Genomic DNA, 21,194 nt, shown 5'->3' with positions numbered 1-21,194 from the left:
CCTTAATATACCTGAGTTTTTATGATTTTTTTAAATCAAATCTTTAGGAATATGTAAAATGATCCTTACAGGAGAAGATTTGAAGGTTTTGTTTGTTTTTCACAGTTTTTGACTGAGATTAGCCACTTCATTATAAAGTAAAGCACACTGTGGAAAACACAGATTTACGGCATGGGTTTTCCTGATGGAATTTCGTCGCTTTGCTCAATTTGTAAGAAACTGATTAAAAAAGGAGAGGAACATGAATGAACAAATGTTGTATGTATGCAACCAAGTACATCCATTTATATTTCTTAGAAGAAATTGAAATATGAAATTAAGTGAGAAACAATCATTTTAACCATAGACTTGAAAGGTTGTAAAACAATTTGCATTCTATTGGACTGCTATTTTGCACAACAAAAGCAATTCTTATGGTGGGCTTCAAGGTGACATTTCAATTTCTTAAAGTCTTGATTATTTCTGGTTTGAAAATCATCAGGCAAGCATGCACATTTTAGAGCCCCAAATATCTTTAAAGTAACTTAAATTTTTGTAATCAAAATATACTACCACAATATTAGAGACTGTATTTTTTTTAAAGAATGCTTAGAATAGAAAGCGTGTATCTGCTTTTCTATACTTTTCAATTTGTGGAATAACTTATTTTAAAAATCTAGGTGACTCTGTAGGTATATGTAAAATTGAACAAAGGTAGAAAATATTTTTTGGTGTATGTGGTAGATAAGGAATACATTTCCCCCCCAAAGAAGATCGTTCTTATGCAAAATGAGAAAGTTACGTGTTCGCTCAAAGTGAGGAAAATCTAAATGTCAGGATGAAATCCGGACAAGGAAGGTGGGCTCTAGAGGAAAGAGGAAACGTTTAATCTTTCACCCACCAGCTCAGAATAGGGATAACTGTTTAAATGTGGCATATACCATGTTGGTAAAGGGAATATTCTGTTTTAAAAAACCAGCAAACGTAAGAGATTAGATTTTAAAGCAAACCTCGTGTTTTTAGATATAAGACTAAATAGATGATGCAGGCATAAGGTGATGAAGTTTACAGTCACGGGCAGCCCGTAACTCATTACTTCATAATCAAATCCCGTCTATGTGTTATGAGAACTGCCGTACACAAGAACTGAAATATTGGCTAGAAATCCAACATTTTTGGTGAATTGACAAGGGTTTTTGAGGAAGCTTTGAAATCTCCTTTTGAACTTATTTACAAATAAAAGAAACGGTTGTTCCCTCTTTAGCCTGATCGCAGTCTGCTCATTCTGGGAAGCCCCCGGGAAGCTGGGAAATGGCTTCCATGTTCCCATCTGTTTTGATGAGTTTGTGGTAAGATATATTAGGACTCTAGGATTATATTTCACAAAGGAGAGAAAGAAATTAACACTCACTAATAGAAAATACTTTTTCTGGGAATATAAATGGGGAGCATCAAACTTTCAAATCTGTTATATGTTGTTTATAATTTTGTACCTGTTTACAAGATTCTCACTTCCTATAGCTTGCATTCACATATATATTGACCAATACAATGTATTATAATGTGTATTCAGTGTTGGAATGATAAGTCTCCAATTTTATTTTAATGTTAGGAGGACAGTCAGGAACCTTACAAACTCTTGGTCTACCTCTAAGAATTAATTCTTCCTTGCCTAGGAAGAAATTATACTCTGTTTTAATATAGGTTTTTCTTTTATTTACTACGATTAAACTATCTTTATTGTGTTTATATTTTTATAATTAACCAATCAGGCTTAATTATCTTTGCTTAATCTAGCAATTTCCTCCTTCCTAGGAAAGATTATCACCTTCGTTCCACTCTGAGTTAGGTTTCTCGTTCCTACTTTCAAGACTTAGCCAGATTGTTCCCCAACATTTCTGATGGGGAGCTGCCAAATTCCATGAAATATGAGATGGTGTGTGTATTTTCATGTCTTTCATAATCACGGAAGACCCTGTTGACAACAGTCTGGATGTCCTCCCAGTGAGCAATAGTTCTTTGGTAGGAAAAAAAAGAAACTCTGTCTTCCCAGATACTGTTGCAAATCAGCTCATTGTCTTAGACAAATAAGGGGTGATCTTTCTTAATGTCCTTTCCAATCAGGCTGAAAACCTGGTAGGAACAGGTAAGAATACCAAAAACCAACATGGTAACTAAAATTGCTTAAGATTGTTTCCTTCTTGATCCCTTTGCTATTCCAATAAACCATAGAAATCTGACTTTTCACCCTGTTACCAACTGCACCATCATACTGGAGGGACCTCTTAGGCTTTTCTATGTATCTATTTCCCCATAAGGTTCTTGCTGTTAAATGTCCTGATGACAGTCTCCACATACCTGAGGTCTAGTCTGTTTTTAAAGCCAGCACTTTACTTTGAGGCTGATTCAGTGAAACTAACAGAAGTTGAAAGGTGTCTCTAGCTGTTACATCAGACAGTACAGAGAACAAGTGAGATGTCGGGGAGAATGCCAATTTTATGAAATCCCTCTAAAGGTGTGGAAGAAGCATGTGCCACTGACAACTCACAGACACCTGGAGAAACAGCTAAGGATCTACCTTTCAGGTTCTATCTTAGGCTCTTAGGGGAGTTCAGTAGTTTAACCTACATGTAGACAAGGTCAGTTCTAAGTATCTGTTTATTGAGCACCCTGGTATCAAGGCATTGAAGAAATAGGATATAAAAAAGGCAAAATGTACTGTTCCCAACCGTAAGCAGATTATTCTAATTGAGGAGATGTCTGTTGTTCAGTCACTATGTTGTGTCTGACTCTTTGAGACCCCATGGACTACAGCACGCCAGGCTCCCCTGTCCTTTGGTACAATGTATAATAATTACTTTCCAGATACAGTAAATACCAAATGAGCCTAAAGCATGGAAAGGTCAATTTCAGATTTGGACCTTCAGAGATATTTTCATGGAGGGTGAAGATCTTGAGTTGACTCCCAGGAACCCAGGAGGGAGCAGAGACAGGAATTAGGGTGCACATATGATGTTAAGAGATAGTAGATTTGCCTGGAGTTAAAGGTTCATGCAATAGAAAAAATGGTAATAAATTGGGCACAGATATGAAAGAATTTGAATAGCAGGCTAAGCAATTTGAACTTAACTTTGGCAGCAGTAGGAGTCATTGGGAGTGTCTGGTATGAGGGAAGTTTGGAAAACATATAAAATGCTAATTTAAGGTCAATTTAAACAGTAGTGGTCTTTGGAGTTGGGTAGGGGACAGGGTTGAAGTTGGTAGATCAGTTAGACCCTATCGTCAGGAGATGAGGCCCTAGATTTTCTGGTAGTGGTAGTGGCCTGAATGGAAAGAAAAGAATGACAACAAAAAATAAACAAAAATAAGAAATGAATGAACCTGATGGTACCTTTAAATCCACCAGCGGAGAGAGTAGTGGTTACCTTAGGGTCTCCCAGAATTAGACAGTGACATACCTAAAGGAAAAGTCTGTCAATCAGAAGAAGGACTAATTACCCACCCAGGTGGGTCTGCAGTTCCCAGGTAATGCCACCCTGAGAGCTGGGTCCTCAGCTGCCTGGCAAGTCTGATGGGTCACCTCTTCTAGTGTGAAATGTCAGGGTGAGTCGGGAAATCATAGCTCTAGACTCTGAATTCCTGTCTTGTTTTTGATTTATTTACTGTTTATTCCCTTTGTTCCACTTTTTCATCACCAAGTAACCTTACGGTTATGACTTGGCTCCCCCTCTGGCTCTGTCCACAGAGAGAGAATGTGCTGGCTTGCCCTGGGAGGGTTTCAGTCCATCTGACATTTATGATTCTCGTGGTAAATTAATATGTTTGCATTTTGACATCACTCTTTGGTGCACTGTGCTCTTTGAGTTGTAAGTCCACCTCGGAGATGTGACTTTGCTCTAGCTTTGCCGACAGATCAGGTTTCCAAGCCTGCAAGGCCATGGACCAAATTTTAGAGTGTGGAAAATTCATCGAGGTAATGACTCCATGAAGCTGCCTGAAAAACAATCTCGTGACACCCAGCCTCCTCAGCACTCCTTTCATAGTTGAGGCTTGATATAGAATATAGAATGTATGAGGAATCATCTGGTAGAATATTTGTGCTTGAGATTTCAGAAATTTGGTTTCAGGGTTGCCATTAAGCATGCAGTTATTTTTTTTTTCCAGTGAGTCTATTGTTGTCACTTTGAAATAGGATACAGGGTAAACGTGCACTCTGAGTCGAGTCAATGACAAAGGACTTATCATTTTGGAGAACATTGGAACCTGGGTAGGAAAAGCAGCTAGAACTTTGTATGATGTAACTTTTTTCTCCATCAGTAGAATCCATCCCAGGTTTAAAAACAACTTAAGGGATTTAACTTTATGGCTGATGCCAGCAAGGGCAACAGTCATGCCCATTATACCTGTTCCCCAGGAACAACTTGTTTCCTGTGGGTTTCGGTGCTACTGTATTGATTGTGAGGTTAGTTATGTTGGGAACATTTCTCAGAATCTCAGCATTGAAAAATGTCAAGCCAACCTGTAGGCTCAGTTCTTTTATAGTGCTCATTGTATAAAGGTATAAAAATACCTTGAAGATGTGAGAGTCTGGGGATACATTTTTCTATACTTAATGGAAAATCACCAGATAAGAATAACTGGAATAAATAGAACAGTTCTTCTATGGCAAGAAACATGACGTTATTATCAAAATTGCTACCAAAAAGGTTTTTAAAGAGACTCGTTTTGCCCACAGTTCTACTATTTTTTTTGGAAATGCCAGAGCACTTTTTTTGGAAGGGATGAATATAATACTGTGAATTTAAACAGGAATCTGAGAACAAAGTTTCCAGGGTGCAAAAGGCTTTGTCATATTTTAATGTATTAATATTGTTCCTCTTCCTCTGTATTTGGAGAAATGCTTAGATTTTTGAATTAAAGAATGCAGCATAGCTCATTATTGCTTAGGAGGGGACTGGTTTCCTAGGAGTATTCTTCCATACCTTTTATTTGTGTGTATTCTGTATCGAAGGCACAGTGCTAGGCATTCAGGATGAAATATACAGACAAATCACTGTCTGGCTTCTAAAGGTATGTATCGTCTAGTGAGAGAGACAAACAGATGACCAAGTAATTTGAAGGATGGTGAGTGCTGATTTGCACGGTTGAAGGGGTGCTCGGGGAGCACAGAGAAGAGAGTGTGGAGATAAGAAGGTTCTGCCCGGGGTTCGTCAGGTAAACAAAAGCTGTGCTAACCACAGGCCTCTTCTCTCATCATGCATGTGTCCTCATTCATCATGCTCCAGAGCTTCCCAGTTTCCGATTGCTGCTCCCTGTTCACCTTTTCATCTCTCAACCTATTATTACCTCTAACTCATATGTGTGTTGCTCAGTCATGTCTGACTCTTTTCAACCCCATGGACTGTAGCCCACCAGGCTCCTCTGTCCATGGAATTCTCTAGGCAAGAATACTAGAGTGGATTGCCATTTCCTTCTCCAAGGGATTTTCCCAACCCAGGGATTGATCCCAGGTCTCCCGCATTCAAGCAGATTCTTTACCGTCTGAGCCACCAGGGAAGCCCTCTATCTCATATATCTCCTGCCTAAATCTTTACCTGTAGGTGCACAATTTTATTGCCAAAAGAATTTTTTTAGACAAGAGCCAGTGTGCTCATTGCTTATCCATTAAGCCTTTTGAAGAATAAAAAGTATGTTGGTGAACAATTTAAAATTGAATTTTGTATATAGGTGGCATGGTTATAGTCAACTCTAAAAATTTTATATAATAACTGTAGTTAATGAAAATTAGGTCTAGACCTTCTGCTTTTCAATTTGCACTCTTTTAGAGGATGGTAAATTATGAAAGTAAGCTACTTTTCTTATTAATTGACATAACTGATACAATTTTGAATTTAATTCAGTTCAGTAAACACTTGAATACCTGCTCTGCTCCTGGCACCGTATTATGTGCTACTTGTGCATGGATGAATGCATATATGTGTCTGTATGTGGGTGTACATACATGTAGTTAACACATAGAGTGTACGAGTTACTTTTGAGTCATAGGAAACTTGGGTCAGTGGAGCCAAACTTTGTACATGTAAAACCAGCAAAGAGCAAGCACATAGGAAATTCATAAAGTGCTACATTGAACAACATTAAGTTCTGCAATGAATGTTCCCTAAGGAAGTCCATTAAGAGTATCAGATCCTAAAGAAGGTGGAGCTGAAGGAAAAACTTCAAAAGCAGAACATACCTGGTTATGTATAAGTGCTGATGGAACCAAGCTGCATGTAAAGAAAAGAAAAGAGAACTTTTAGATGTGGAACTGAGCAAGCCTGGTTCATGGGGACAGAGGCTGAAGGATAAATATTTGCTAAGAGACAGAGTCAGTGCCAAAGTGAAAAATACATGCATCCTCAGATTGCATGTCCCAAAGTCAAAAGTTCTATTACAAGTTTTCCAGTGCATTTACTGGATTCAGCCTGAAAGAAAGAGCCGCCGACTCATGAGGGAAACCAGCACCACCGTGAGTACTTTTATAAAATCCCAGGTGTAATGAGTCAACATGTCATTACGTGTGGTCTGTGAACTACGTCTCAGAGGTCAAATACCTCCCGGGTGCCGAATCAGCTCTGCACATCCTCAGAATGGACCCACGGAGTCTCCTGGACTCTTGCTTCATCTCAGCACAGGAAGCTCATTCTCTAACCTGGGGAAGAGAGAGGAAAGTTGATCCCCGGTGACAGGCCACGCCATCGAAAGCAAGGGGGGTTATTTGGAATGCCTCTTCTTCCAAAACCACCCTCAAATAGTTTCTTAAAGGAAGAAAGTGTCTGCTCACAGCCTATGAAGAACTTTTGGCATTTCTTCTTCACCAGCTGCACAAAGAACAAATCATTCATTCTTTCCAGCCTTCTCACAGCAACGCTACAAAGCAGACCATTGGCTTTTCAGATTGGAAATGCCCCAAGAATATCAGGTCATGGGAGGAGAGGCTTAAGGAGTCTAAAAACTGTTCAATTGTTAGCACTTCCTGGTGGCCTGTAGTTAAACAAGCATACTCTGTGACATGTAGGTTGAGGAGGACATGTAATGGTTAGAATGGTCTGTTTTCTCAGTCCTATAATTCTTCATGGACAACTGGGGGACAAGATTTTTAAAATCAGTCCTCTAAGAAGATTTAGGAGATTTTTAGAAAAGCCTCAAGGACTGAGAGGCTAGGTCAGTGTGAGGGAACAGGTTCCCATGGCCCCTTTTCCTTCGTGAACAGAACCGCTTGACTTTTATGAATCTTCAGATGTTGGACTGCAAGAGGAATTTTTCTTTAATGTTTAAACTGTCCCATTTTATTTAAAATATGATGTGAGTCAACACACATCTTTACAGACCCTAACCACTCTATAAAATGAGTCGTAACTGAGTATCCATTCAACATTCTTTCCTAGGGATTAGAACAACAGAAAACATTTGGGGCCCGTCAGGAATGGGCATAACTATGTCCAATGGCACGAGGCATCCTCTCTCCATCAGAGGAGCTAAAATTTCCATGTCACCATCACCCCTACTGAGCAAAATAGAAACATTCAGAAATACATACACTCTTTCCAGAAGGCTTACCGACTTAAGCTATGGGCAGAGCACAAACAAACTGACATTTAATACGGAAATGTCATTGATGTTCTTAAATAGAAACATCAGTGCATCTCCGTCATCAAGTGTGCAGCTTGATTTAAATGAAAACTGACAAGGATGCAGTTAAAGTTAAGGCTGGTACGTTGAAAATCTGTTCTTTCCCATCGTAACACCGCAGCGGTCCTTGTGAGTCAATTGAAGCAGGTAGTCTGCCGTCAAAGTGCTAACAGATGATCTTCTTCTAAAGAGTTCTCAGCACCCAGAGACAGGATAGCAGTTAAATAATGAGCGTATAAGTCATGGTGACTCTGTGAGTGAATCCCTCAGGAACAACCAAACACATCCTTGGTTAACCACTGAGAAGATTGATGAGCCCTTCTGTTTTCCAAATTCTGCCTCCTTCACTAGAGAAATGACGATCCCCATCATCCATCAAGTCAAAGTAGTAAGTTATCTAGGGAATGAAAAGATGCGCCAAAGGAGTTTCCGCATTGAAAGCTTTGTGTCTTATTTCCCTCTTGAGCCATGGTCAGGATGGGGAATTTGGTCAGGAAAATGTACCAGTTCTCTTACAGTGCAAGTACCATAGAACCTCACGGGCTTCCCTGATGGCTAGCAGTAAAGAATCCTCCTGCCAATGCAAGAGGTGTAGGTTCAGTCCCTGGGTTGGGAAGATCCCCTGGAGAAGGAAATGGCAACCCGCTCATCCAGTCTTCTTGCCTGGGAAATTCCATGGACAGAGGAGCCTGGCAGGCTACAGTCCATGAGCTCTGAGGTTTTCTCTCTCTGTTCCCTGTAGTTAGGATGAAATTGCTCATCTGTTAAAATCTAGTAGAGGAATGAAGTTTTATGTATCCTTACTGTTACTCAAAGGAAGGAGCAAAACAAGACCGAATTGATTTGGAGAGAAACGCTCCTGTATAGTGAATATTAAGCCCTGAAACCATGCTTGCGTATCTAATTGGTGTGACCTTCCAGGAACGTGAAAGACAGGGAGGTCTGTTTAAGTAAGCTCAATATTTATGGGAAAGCTGCTGCTGTTCTGGAGAAGGAAGTTATAATTTGGGCTTCCTGACCTTTGCACAAATCATACTGCAGACAACACAGTGATTTTGTTGTTACTGTTGAGTCACTGAGTCGTTCCAACTGTCTGTGACCCCATGGACTGCAGCATGCCAAGCCTCTAGCTTGTTAGGTGTCTGTGTCATCCACGGGATTTTTCCACTGGCTCTTTCCAAACAGAATATTAACTATTTAGAAAGTGTTTCATTGTGGCATGTGGGATCTAGTTCCCTGACCAGGGATCGAACCTGGGCCCCTTGTTTTGGGAGCGCAGAGTCTTAACCTCTGCATGCCGCCAGGAAGAGCGAAGATCCCACGTACCGCAACTGACTCATCGCAGCCAAATAAATAGATAAATGTTTTTTAAAATTTTTTTAAAAGTATTGAAAATGTAAAATTTCCCCCAACTACAAGCGAAAATGAGAAGTTGGTTATATGCCTTCAGAACTCAAGCTATTCTTGTTCAGATATTTTTCTCTGACAGGCTCCACAGAAAAAGCAGGACATTCTGAGCTGTCACGTGGGATCTTAGCCCAGGTTTCGGCAGGTTGGTGAGAATGACGAGGACCTGGAGGGGATGCTGTGGTGTGGGCGGGCTAGTTCACAGTTTTCAATGACTTGCAGACATTTTTTTCCTACCATCTTATTACCCTGTCTAAGAAATTCCTCTTGACAGAAATTCTTTGGACAGAAACGTTTTCCTGGGCAATCCTGGTCAAATACCTGATTGTGAATATACTGTAGGAAGCCAGGTTCTTCTGGAAGGGTTCTCAGGTTCTTCTGGAAGGGTCCTAAGGTTCTTCTGGAAGGGTTCTAAGAGTATGTAGTGGTGTGTGACAGTGACATGCAACAGCACACTTCTGCTGCTCTGTTATGGCAGCCCCCAGAGGAGGGGCTGATGCTTCTGAACCTCCAACATCGAAAACCCTGGATGTTGACTTCCTCCACCGAACTGTCCTTCTCATGCTTTTATTTTTCTCTGAATTCCTGGCAGCTGAATAGGGAAGACAAAAAAAAAAAAAAAAATTCATGTCAACACTAAGAGCAAAGAGCTGAGTCAGCCTGTTTAGGAAGTCGGCTTTTTCCCTTTATTTTCTCTGCTTTTTTTCTACCAGCTGGTCTCTCCAGGAAGCCAGCAAAACAGCTTTTCACTGGACATGTCTTACAAAAAAGTTTGTTTTTTTTTCTTATGAGGAAAGAGAAAAGTAAACCTTTTTAAAAATGAGTGAACTGTATTTGGGAAGAGGATGCAGAATTATTTCACAGAATCATTGAATACTTTCAAAGTCTATCATTATTTAAATTATCTGGGAACCTAGACACATGGTTGCAAAATACCCCTTCAAGAGCTTTTAGGAACTGTTGCTTCTTTTTTTATTTTATTTTTAAAATTTTTTATTTTATTTTTTAAATTTTTTACTTTTAATTGGAGGATAATTGCTTTATGATGTTGTCTTGATTTCTGAAGTATATCAATATGAATCAGCCATATGTATACATATTTTCCCTCCTTGACCCTCCCTCCCACCTCCCACCCAACCCCACCCCTCTGGGTTATCACGGAGACCAGGCTGAGCTCCCTGAGTCATGCAGCCACTTCCCAGCAGCTGTCTGTTTGACATATGGCAGTGTCTATGTTTCAGTACCACTCTCTCAATCCGTCCCACCCTAGAACCATTGCTTCTTTATCAGGCTACTGCAAGGATTATATGAAGGTGACTAAGCCTCTGCTCAGAAAATGAACCATAAATAATGATTGAGTCTTCTCTCTTCAGAATGAGAGCATTAAACTGTATATTGTAAATGGGGAACAAAGTGATAATACAAACAGCAGGAATGTTAAGCCTGTTGGTTGGTAGGTCTCAGGGGCTTGCGTTGTCCTGCAATGTCTGTGATCAGGGTGAGGCTCAAGTCAGAAACCAGCTTTACTACCGAAAGCTTGGCTGGAATATGTTGATGGACAGAGAACTTTCTCAAATCAGTGTCTTAACAGCCACTTCACAAACTGGAGAGTAACATTTCTGAGACTACAGCAGCACATGACGACTCTCCCAGATTATCAGAAGGGAGCTCAGGCTAGTCTTCACAGACACTTAAGGAATCATGCTTCTGATAGAATACTGGCCATTTGTCTTATGAGAGGATGGAAATCCAGTTCTCTGTTGTAATACCAGAATCATAATAGTCTAGCAGCAATGCTGTTCAACGTAGGAGCTTTTAGAGGCTTCCCAGGTGGCTCTGATGGTACTGCCAATGCAGGACACTAAGAGATGCAGGTTCGATCCCTAGGTCAGGAAGATCCCCTGGAGGAGGACATGGCAACCCACTCCAGTATTCATGCTGGAGAATCCCATGGACCGAGGAGCCTGACGGGCTACAGTCCATAAGGTGCCAGAGAGTTGGGCATGACTGAAGTGACTTAGCACTCATGCAGAAGCTTCAAAAGCTATGTTTGGAAGTTGGCAAAATACCAATCAAATGTATATATACCAGAGTATGTGCACAGTTTTGCTTCATATGTTGTGTATAAAACCTTCCCCGCCCTTTCTGATGATAATGTCATGCTTTTGGTGTAGTCCACAAAGACTTTCCATACATACGATCCCTTTTCACATCATCACTGTGCTCTCCCAACTACTGCATGGTATCCCATTCCTTTGTTTGTAAGGCATCACCTGTTACAATCCTGCCTCGGCCAGTGGAACGGCCCCTGTGTGTACCAAGTAAAGGTTAATCTGGAGATTCTAGGGGAACAAATGAAGACAGGAAATCCATCCTGTCCAGAAGTTAAATCATTGTTTAACTTTAACCCACTCCTCTTTTTTTCGTAATCAGACTTACTGTCCCTTTTCCCTGTTTCCTTTTAACCTCATGAGTTGGCATTAGACAAACAAATCCTTTATGTGTATTTTGTACTCAGTTAATGTTCGTTAATATATTCAAGTAGCTTCTTCACCTTGTAGGAACTCAAAAACCTCTTGCCTTTTGGAGAACGCTACTTGTTTACCTTTTGATTTCTCGCTTTAAGCAAAGGCATTTTTATTCTTAATCTTTTAAACTTTCTGAGCCAATCTTCAAATGTTATTGAACATTTTTTTCTCCGTTCGTTTAAAATTGAACATGGTACTTCAAAGTCTGTACCGTGAATAGAAAACACACCAGAAACCAGATACCAGAACTGAACCGACAGGGGATCGCTCTTTCTGTCTGTAAAGCAGACCAGGAAGTTGTCGGGTCTTAGACGTTGCAGGAAGGGATTTGGCTGATGTAAAACTTTGAATCAATACCTGCTAGAACAAGTCCTCCAGGTTTCAGTTCTTCCCCTTCAGGCCAGTCTGTATGTTACTCTGTGTGTGTGTGTGTGTGTGTGTGTGTGTTCAGTTGTGTCCAACTCTTTGTAACGCCATGGACTGTAGCCTGCCAGTCTTCTCTGTCCATGGAATTCTCCAGACCAGAATACTGGAATGGATAGCTTCCCATCTCCAGGGAATCTTTCCAACCCAGGGGTCGAACCTGCATCTCTTGCATCTCCTGCACTGGCAGGCAGATTCTTTACCCCTGAGCCACCTGGGAAGCCTCTGTATGTTACTCCCAGGCCCCAAATTCTTTAGTATCTGTTTTAGTGGGAAGACCTGGGTTCAGTCCTTGGGTTGAGAAGATCCCCTGGAGAAGGGAAAGGCTTACCCACTCCGGTATTCTGTTCTGGAGAACTCCATGGACTGTATGGTCCATGAGGTCGCAAAGAGTCAGACACAATTGCGCAACTTTCACTTTTTTTAATTAGCACAATTGTAGGAATGATAAAAATAAATGTTTTAAAAATCTTGCTTTTGCTTAGGCACTCAACTGGCTTCTTCAGGCACAGGCAGCTAGAGGATTCCAGTAGGAGGAATGATCTGTTTCAGTGTCAGGAACTCCCTTCTCCATGCTTAAGGCAACAAAAGGGCAAGACAGAGCCGCAGCCCCCATCATGGGGTGGCCTCCTATTTGGAGGTGGATGGTCAAGGACAGACAGCCTCGGGACACCGGGCCACTCTGCCCAGGTGTCTGGGATGTCGCCCTGCCTGGCAAAGTTGGAGTTGAGGCCAGAACACTTGGGACCCTCAATTTTCTATGCTTCCTGCTCTAAGACCTGCTTCTGCAAGTATATTCAACGTGGCAGAAACACGTGTCAGTGTACTCGTTCTTCAATTTTCATGAAAAATATCAAGATAAAGTTCCTCAGCTACTGCCAGCCTCTAAACCCGCCATGAGCTCATGGTTAATGGTGAAGAAACTATTTGTGGCTAGAACTATGGGGAGGAGTGGATTATGTGTAAAATTGTTCTTGCATTAAGCTCTTGTCCGGATGCATATCAGATTTTCCTCCCCGCAGCTGTTGTCCTCCGACTGGAGAGCACAGGTTGCTGGTTGCATTCCTTGTATGGGTTTGTGGCCTTTTTGAAACCTCACGCTGATGTTCAGTAGCACCAGAACAGTGTGTTAACGAAGTGGGTGAAGAGAGGAAAGGATGAGAAAAGTGTCATTTCGTGAGAACAGTAAACACTCACCCCAGTTCTTGGTTACCTGCCAGGGGCTGTTCTAAACAGGCACAGTTGTTGCTGTTGTTCAGTCACTCAGTGGTGTCCAACTCTTTGCAACCCCATAGACTGCATGCCAGTCTTCCCTGTCTTTCACCATCTCCCAGAGCTTGCTCAAACTCACGTCCATTGAGTCGGTGATGCCATCCAACCTCATTCTCTGTTGCCCCCTTCTCCTCCTGCCCTCAATCTTTCCCAGCATCAGAGTCTTTTCCAATGAGTTGGATCTTTGCATCAGGTGGCCAAAGTATTGGAGCTTCAGCATCAGTCCTTCCAATGAATATTCAGGTATAGTCATAAACTCTTTGAATCTCGACAAGAACACGAGGATCTAGGTGCCGTTGGTAATTAGGTCTTGTTTTGCCTTGCTTATTTTATGTTCCCTGGTTTTGATTTGTCCACCTGTGGTTAAGAAGCAACACTGCAGGTTGGGAAAACTCACGTAGGGAGCAGACAGTCTCCTTTTCAGTCCTGCTTTGCTGGTAACACTCCAGGTGACTCCGAGGACACCCCCTACCCTCTCTCGACTTCAGCTTCTTTATCTGCAGAAGGGAGGAGTTAGGCAAGATGAGTGGGTGGGTTTTGGACCTTTTATTTTTAAGCCATTGACTCTGTGTGTGTATGTGCATGTCAGTCTGGAAGTTCAAACCGTAAAGCTGGCAAGTGGCAGCAGGACTGTTTGAAGACAGAGCTCATGCTTTGCAAATGCACTCGAGGTGGCTCTGCTCAACTCACGGGGCTTTTGAAGCCATTTGTGAGTGGCGCAAGTTGATGGTATCTGAAGTCCACTGGTGGCTCTGAAACACATAGCGTTTCTTTCACGTTATGTTGACTACTGCTGAATCCTTTTTGTACCAGAGAAGCTTTTAGCACTCAGAACCCAAGCTGCTCTATATGGATTTATCACCCCCATAACCTTACCTGCCTTATTCCAGAGCACGGAGAATGTTCTCAACCGAGCTGTTCAGAACAACTGTCGTGGGTCACCAAATAACGTGAACTACCTGATTTCATAGTGGCAGACCCAGCTCTTTGCTCTTGCAGACAAAGAGACACACGTTTTCACTTATTCACTCTGCTAGTCGCCCAAGGTCATTTGATGCCCGCATGATTGACAGTTCTGCCCTCAGCCACACTGGAGCGCTGCTCCCTCCTCCCACAGTGCGCACTTTCTGTGCTAAGAGAAAGTTGCTGGGTCATCTCGGTGTGTCCCCTGGAGGTGAGCGGTAACCTGTCTGCACACCTAGGAGAGGATCTGAAGCCCCCTCGGTCATAGGGCAGGTATTCAGCAGGTTTAGGCTATCAGGGTCGGGGCTGGAGGAGAGGCCCCTAGAGTACAGGACACCAGGGTGAGAAGAGCCAAGTACCTCCCCATGTCTTACTGGGATTCTGTTTTCTGTTAACTTCCTCCTCCAGCTCCCCTGTGTCTCAATGGTAAAGAATCTGCCTACAGTGCAGGAGATGCAGGTTCAACCCCCAGTCAGGAAGATCCCCTGGAGAAGGAAGTGACAGTCCACGCCAGTATTCTTGCCTGGAGAATCCCATGGACAGAGGAGCCTGGTAGGCTACAGTCCATGGGGTCTCGAAAGAGTCGGACACGACTTAGCAACTAAGCAACAACAACCACCACCCCCTCAATATTACAACCTATTTTGGCTAGCCTCTCTTTGTTAATTGGCATCTTCTTGATCAAAAGGTCAACTATATCAAATAAAAAATGAACAGAACTCATTTATGAAGTGGAAGTGAAATTGAAAGTCGCTCAATCGTGTGTGACTCTTTGCGACCCCATGGGCTATACAAGTCCATGGAATTCTTCAGGCCAGAATACTGGAGTGGGTAGCCTTTCCCTTCTCCAGGGGATCTTCCCAACCCAGAGATGGAACCCCGGTCTCCCAAATTGCAGGCAGATTCTTTACCAGCTGAACCACCAGGGAAGCCCAAGAATACTGGAGTGGGTATCCTTTCCCTTCTCCAGGAGATCTTCCCAACTCAGGAATTAAAACGGGGTCTCCTGCATTGCAGGCAGATTCTTTACCAACTGAGCTATCAGGGAACTCATTTATAGAATTTAATAAAACACCAAAGCAGAAACCCATGAAACCACCAAGCAAGTCAAGAAGTAGAGCGTGCTTGGGACTCCAGAAGCCCTCCAGGTAAACCTCTGTAACCACAACATCTCCCTGTCCCCAAAGAGAGAGTCACTATCTTTGACTGTAATCATTTTCTTACCTTTATAGTTTTCACTCCTCTGAGTACATCCTAAATTGATAAGGTTTGATTTGGCCTGATTTTAAATTTTATGTAAATCGAATCATTCTCTAAGTATTCTTTCATGACTTGCTTTTTTTCACTGAACAGTATGATAGGAAGATTTATCTGTGTATGTGTGAAGTTTATTCTTGTTCAATGCTATAAATTCTATTCCCAGTTTAGGGTAATTAAGAATGAAATTGCTATAAATGTCCAGCACTAATCACTTGGTATGGCTCTAGGACGGGAATTGCCAGGTCAAACAGCATGAATATCTTTGGCTTTCTTAGATAGTGTTACACTGTTTTCCAATATAGTTGTGTCTATAGTGAAACCAGCACCATATAAATTTGTGGTGCTTCCTATTATTGCTAATATTTGGTATTGCCAATATTCTTAATTTTTGCCAATCTAGTGAACACATAGGTTTATTTTTCATTTCTCTAGTATTGCCATTTTCATGTTTATTAGCCATCTGTACTTCTCTTTTGTGATGTGCCTGCCAAATATTTTGCTATCCATTTATTATGTTCTCTGCTCCTTTTTTCATGGATTTTTAGAAGTTATTTTTATATTTTAACCATTAGATAGAAAATGAAGACAATGTGAAGAAGCTCTTTATAAGCATCTTTTATGGCTTGACTTTTCACTTGTTATATGTTTTCCTCTTGGTGAACAGGAGCTCTTAATTTTAAAATAGTCACATTTAGAAATCTTTTCCATTTTGGTTAATAATTTGTTGTAATTAATTTTTAAGAAATCTTGCTGTATTTCAAGATAATGGAAGTATTTTCCTATATTCTCTTCTTAAAGCTTTCCTTTCCCGTTATCCACCTGGAATTGATTTTTGGAATGATGTAAGTCTAGTTTTTCCTAAGTGGGTGCCTAATTATATTCAGATCATTTAGTGGAAAGTCAGCCATACATTCTATGATTTACAGTTGCTATAGGGCACGCTCTGAATAAGTTTAGGGTCTATCATGCCTGTCTGTGAACTTTCTCCACATCTAAACCATGCAATATTACTTTCTATAGCTATAGGAGAAATTTAAAACATAGATCTTACTAAGAAATGGAACTCTACATTCACATTCTTCTCATGTATATTTTGAATATTTACAAAAATTGAGTATACAAAGGACCATAAAGCATGTCTCAAGAAATTTCAAATGTCTAGTATTATATGGGCCAGAGATTGGCAAACTTCTTCTGCAGGGGATCAGAGAATAGATATTTTAGTTACTGTTATGCCATGCAGTCTCAGTTCTGCAGTTATAGTGTTAGAGTAAACACAGATGATGTACAATAGGATGGATTTTATTCGGTTCTAATGGCACTTTATTTACCAAAACAGATGGTAGGTCAGACTTGGGCCAGGAGCCACAACGTGCTGACCTCTGATAGAGAACACATCCATTGCTCTCAGGGAAATTAATGTAGAAGTCATTGACAGAATGCAATTAGAAAAACAAAAAGCTCATTATGTTTGGAGACTGAGAAAATATCGTTAAGTAACTCATAGGTCAAGTAATCAAAATTATGAAAAGAATAACACAATCCACTTTCAGGAGACTGAGGGGAGAAAATGATAAAGCTCCACATCGAAATGAATAAAGTAACTTTTTATAAACAAACTATAAACAAAACTAAAAGATAGTCTGTTGAAAAACTAAGATTAGCATACCTCTGTCGGATCAGAGCTACAAATAAACAACAGATGGAATTAGAGAGACCATAATAACAGATGTTACTGAAATTTTTCAATAAGTGGTTGTTACATAACAACTTAATGCCAACAGTTTTGACTATTTGGATGAGATAGACCATTTTCTAAAAAGCACAATTTATCAAAGCTGAATTTTGGGGGAAATGAAGAACCTAAACAGTCCAAAATCACAATATAAATATAATCACTAGTTTTTAAACTTCCTCAAAAAATCTCTAAGAGTAGATGATTTTATCAATGACTTCTACCAAGCATCGTAGATAATTACAGAAATATTTCTAATAAGTGAACCTCAACAGTAGAGAAACTGAGAGACTAGCCCCTCTCATCTCATGGAGTCAGTGCCCTGCTGCCTGTGACATTTTTGTTTGGGGTCACCTTAGTTACCTGCTTCAGAATCATTCCAAGATAACTCTGGCAGCTTCGTGTGCTTCTGCAAAAGCAAGGTTGGATCTCCTAACAGGACATTATCTTTCTGCTCTGTTTGTGGGCCAGAATGTTATTTAAAAACAGGAAACCTTATTATAAGAGATTTCTTAGAAAAATTATTTTTCATGCTAGATGTGTTTTGCTGATATTTCACTTATAATGTTATACAAGATGTTTTCAAAATGTTTACTTCTCAATATTAACAAACACTTGAGTTTGGTGGAAATCACCTGTAAGAACAGCTGAGGGAGAATGATTCCTCCTTGCTTAGTTCACTGGACAATGGAGACAGGTGTATTTTCCTCAATAGAAGCCGTTTACCATCTTGTTTCAGGATCTACCATGAAAAGATGTTTTGTGTGTGCATATATATTACTGTTTCAAACTATATTTAATTGGAATTTTTAATTATGCTTAAAGTTTTTTAATCGTAGCCCCCAAAGTTGGTAAAATTGGGAAGACCTTCTTATATAACATTTATTCTCAAACTCTTATGCACTCGAACTCAGAACGAATCATTCACCACAGTGTCTAGGCACTGCTGTGTTTTGTAATGACACCAACTATATTTTTGGTAATTGGGATTTTTCTCTGACCCCTCTGGGCCTCTCCTCACCACTCAATTCCAACTAAGACAGGAGCTGTCCTGGACCACAAGATGTCACTGTAGGTTTCCCAGCAACCTTTATCTAAGAGGTGGACGACCCTTGAAACAAGGATTGACTATTAGGTAACAATCCCCTCTATTTTTCCCAAGAGACTTTGAGCAAGTTTACCTTCAGACCCCAACTGCCCTTATCCCCATCACTAAGCCATTAGATGTGGATAATCATGTTTAGAAAAAACACTGAAAAGTAACATGGAGCAAGAATGGGGCTCAGCAATGACGCTTAAGACTTATATGTACACGTAGCTTTGTAATGAAGCCCACAGCAAGGCAGCCACCAAGAACCGAATAATGGCCTTTTCCAGATGCGACTTTGCAAGGGTGGAAATTTGACGTTAACAGGTAAAGGAGACTCTGTTGTATTTTGGTGATGGCTTAAGGTGATGATAGTGTCCTGTCGTTAGTGAACCCTTGGTAGCTTAGAGAAAACAGGCATTCTTTTTTTTTTTTTTTAAGAATAGGAATTTTACATTTTTAAGACATTCAGAAAGGAGAAAGACTACAGATTTTTGCCCCAAGATAAAGGATTTAATCAGTTTAGGCATGGGGGACAGCTTATAAACTGGATGGCTCCCTAGAAAATAAGAACTGCTAACCTGTAGAAGCTGATATATTGGAAATAGTGTTTTTGTGAGATTATGATATAGTAGTTATGACTACAAAGAGCCTGCATCTTTTAAAGATACACAATGAAATATTTGTAGGTAGAAAAACATGATGAGGTTTGCTTCAAAATAATCACAGGAATAGAGATGGGGAGGGACAGGGGTCACCTGTAGGTGAAACGAGAATAACCGTGAGTTGGTAACTGAACCTGGGTGATGGATGGCATGTGTGTTTGAAATATTTTGTAGTTATAATGAGGGAAGGTGTCAACCCCCGTCCAAGCAGAAGTCTGTTCATCGTAGTCTTCCTTTCCTGATGGTGGAGGAACTCCAATGATCTAAGTCCCCCAGCTCAGGAATACACCCTCAAAAATCTTTACCTGTTGGTTACTCACTCATTAGTTTTCCTAAATACCACCATTCTGGAGCAGCGAGCTCCTGAAGTTTGTAACTGTGTAAACTTAAACAAAAAAAGGAGTTTACATTTGTGCCTTAGATATAGGTTTTAAAACTGTCAGAACATGATCCAACTTCCTAGTGTTTCAGAATGTCTTGAAAAAGTTTGTTCACACTTAACTGTGACTTATATGATTATGTAGATTTCTATCATAATCCCTCTTAGATTTCAACTTTCGATTTTGAAGTATCTAAATAAGATTTCTCTCCTGCAGAAGCCCATCTATCTCTGTAATGATTTTCAGCGTCCTTCTGTGAAGACTTTTCAACCTAGTTGTTCAGTCGCTAAGTCATGTCCGACTACTTGCAGCACAGTGGACTGCAGCACCCCAGGCTTCCCTGTCCTTCACTATCTCCTGGAGCTCGCTCAAACTCATGTACACTGAGTTAGTGATGCCATCCAACCATCTCATCCTCTGCTGCCCTCTTCTCCTCTTGCCCTCAATCTTTCCCAGCATTGGGGTCTTTTCCAGTGAGTCAGTTCTGCGCATCAGGTAGCCAAAGTTTCAGAACTTCAGCTTCAGCATCAGTCCTTCCAATGAATATTTAGGGTTGATTTCCTCTAGGATTGACTAGTTTGATTTTTCAACTTTAATTGTCTCTTTATCACTGAGGACTGGTAACCAGACCAAACATAGGTCCTGGTGTTTTCAGATACACTAGCATTATTAAAACAGGATCAGAATGACTCCTGGGAAGAGTTGACCTGGTTCACGTCCCACGTCCTTCCTACAAGGTGTGAAATTTCATTTTAGTCTTTGTGGGTAGTAATAGAATGCCATCTCCAGTCTATAGTCTATCTCAGATACTTTTTCTGAGACATGTTCAGACCAATATGACCTGTGAAATAGAATTCTTCTTACTTTTCCTTAGTGTTTTATCTAATCCTGCTTTGCTTTAAAACATCTGCCTACTCAGAGCCTGAAAATATCCTGTGGTTTATCTAATTCACTTTTTTATTTACACTTGGGAAGATGCTATGTCTGGAGATTTCACAGTGAGTTCTTATTCATACGATCATAGATACCCAGCATTTCAATGATGCTGTCCCAAACATATTCCCTTCACTGTGCATATTTTAATGAAATCATACAGCTGTGCACAATCAGTTCAGTCTTTCATCCTTTATTTTCTCCAGCAAATTAACTGAAACATTTTCCTTCAATTCCATAGAGTTGCTTTAAAAAATTACTTATACTTTTGATGTATGTAAAGTTTTTGGAAGAAGTAACTGTGATCTCCTTTGTCCCCCTAATTACTTATGTGAATTATTATAGGTATTCCACAAGTCGCACACATCTTACCTAACTAAATGTGGCTATAGTCAAATCCAGTGACTTCTTCCCCCACTGCACTGGAAATTTGCTTATTCCCCACTATGGACTATAGAAAGCCCTTCTTGAGGCTTCTTGGGAATTCTGTATTCAAATTACTCTTAAACTAGCATTTTTTTGGATTGCCCATTATAAGAGGTGCAGTGGTGGGCCTGTCGAATGACGGATGTACGTCCTCAGAGTTCACAGCCTCGTAGAGGAGCAGACATAGAAATAGATCCTTATAAGACCAGAAGTCCAAAACTGTTAAGACCAAAAGCTGCCCCAATTCTTATAGTAAAGGATTCTATATTTATTTTACAATAACAAAAGAAAAGTGCAAAGCCGAAATGTCAAAAGCTTAAAATGGAAGTTTGTTTTTAGAAACAAAGATCAGTATTTACTTTTACTGCTCATCTTGTTTAGATCCTTGGACTCTGTTTATGGGTACCAGCCTGTGGTGAAGAACCAGTGGTTTGTGACAACTGCCTCCTGCAACCACGCTGGACT

General features: G+C 40.6%; 1 protein-coding gene across 2 annotated transcripts in view; it reads left to right on the top strand.

The window, feature by feature from the left end:
• ASB5 (ankyrin repeat and SOCS box containing 5) overlaps positions 1-21,194 on the top strand; it is a 41,113-nt gene that overhangs the window by 661 nt on the left and 19,258 nt on the right. Inside the window, exon 1 of one of the 2 annotated variants that reach the window (XM_061404112.1) lies at positions 18,416-18,652. The exons of the other annotated variant lie outside the window; for it this stretch is intronic. Coding sequence (XP_061260096.1) covers positions 18,616-18,652 — 37 coding nt within the window. The 5' untranslated portion in view covers positions 18,416-18,615. Of the gene's footprint in view, positions 1-18,415; positions 18,653-21,194 lie in introns of those variants that run through there. 2 annotated transcript variants of the gene reach the window in all.

This window comes from Bos javanicus, chromosome 27 (assembly GCF_032452875.1).
Source record: "Bos javanicus breed banteng chromosome 27, ARS-OSU_banteng_1.0, whole genome shotgun sequence".
Classification (NCBI taxonomy): Eukaryota; Metazoa; Chordata; class Mammalia; order Artiodactyla; family Bovidae; genus Bos; species Bos javanicus.
This window is presented reverse-complemented; position numbering and strand designations above follow the sequence as displayed.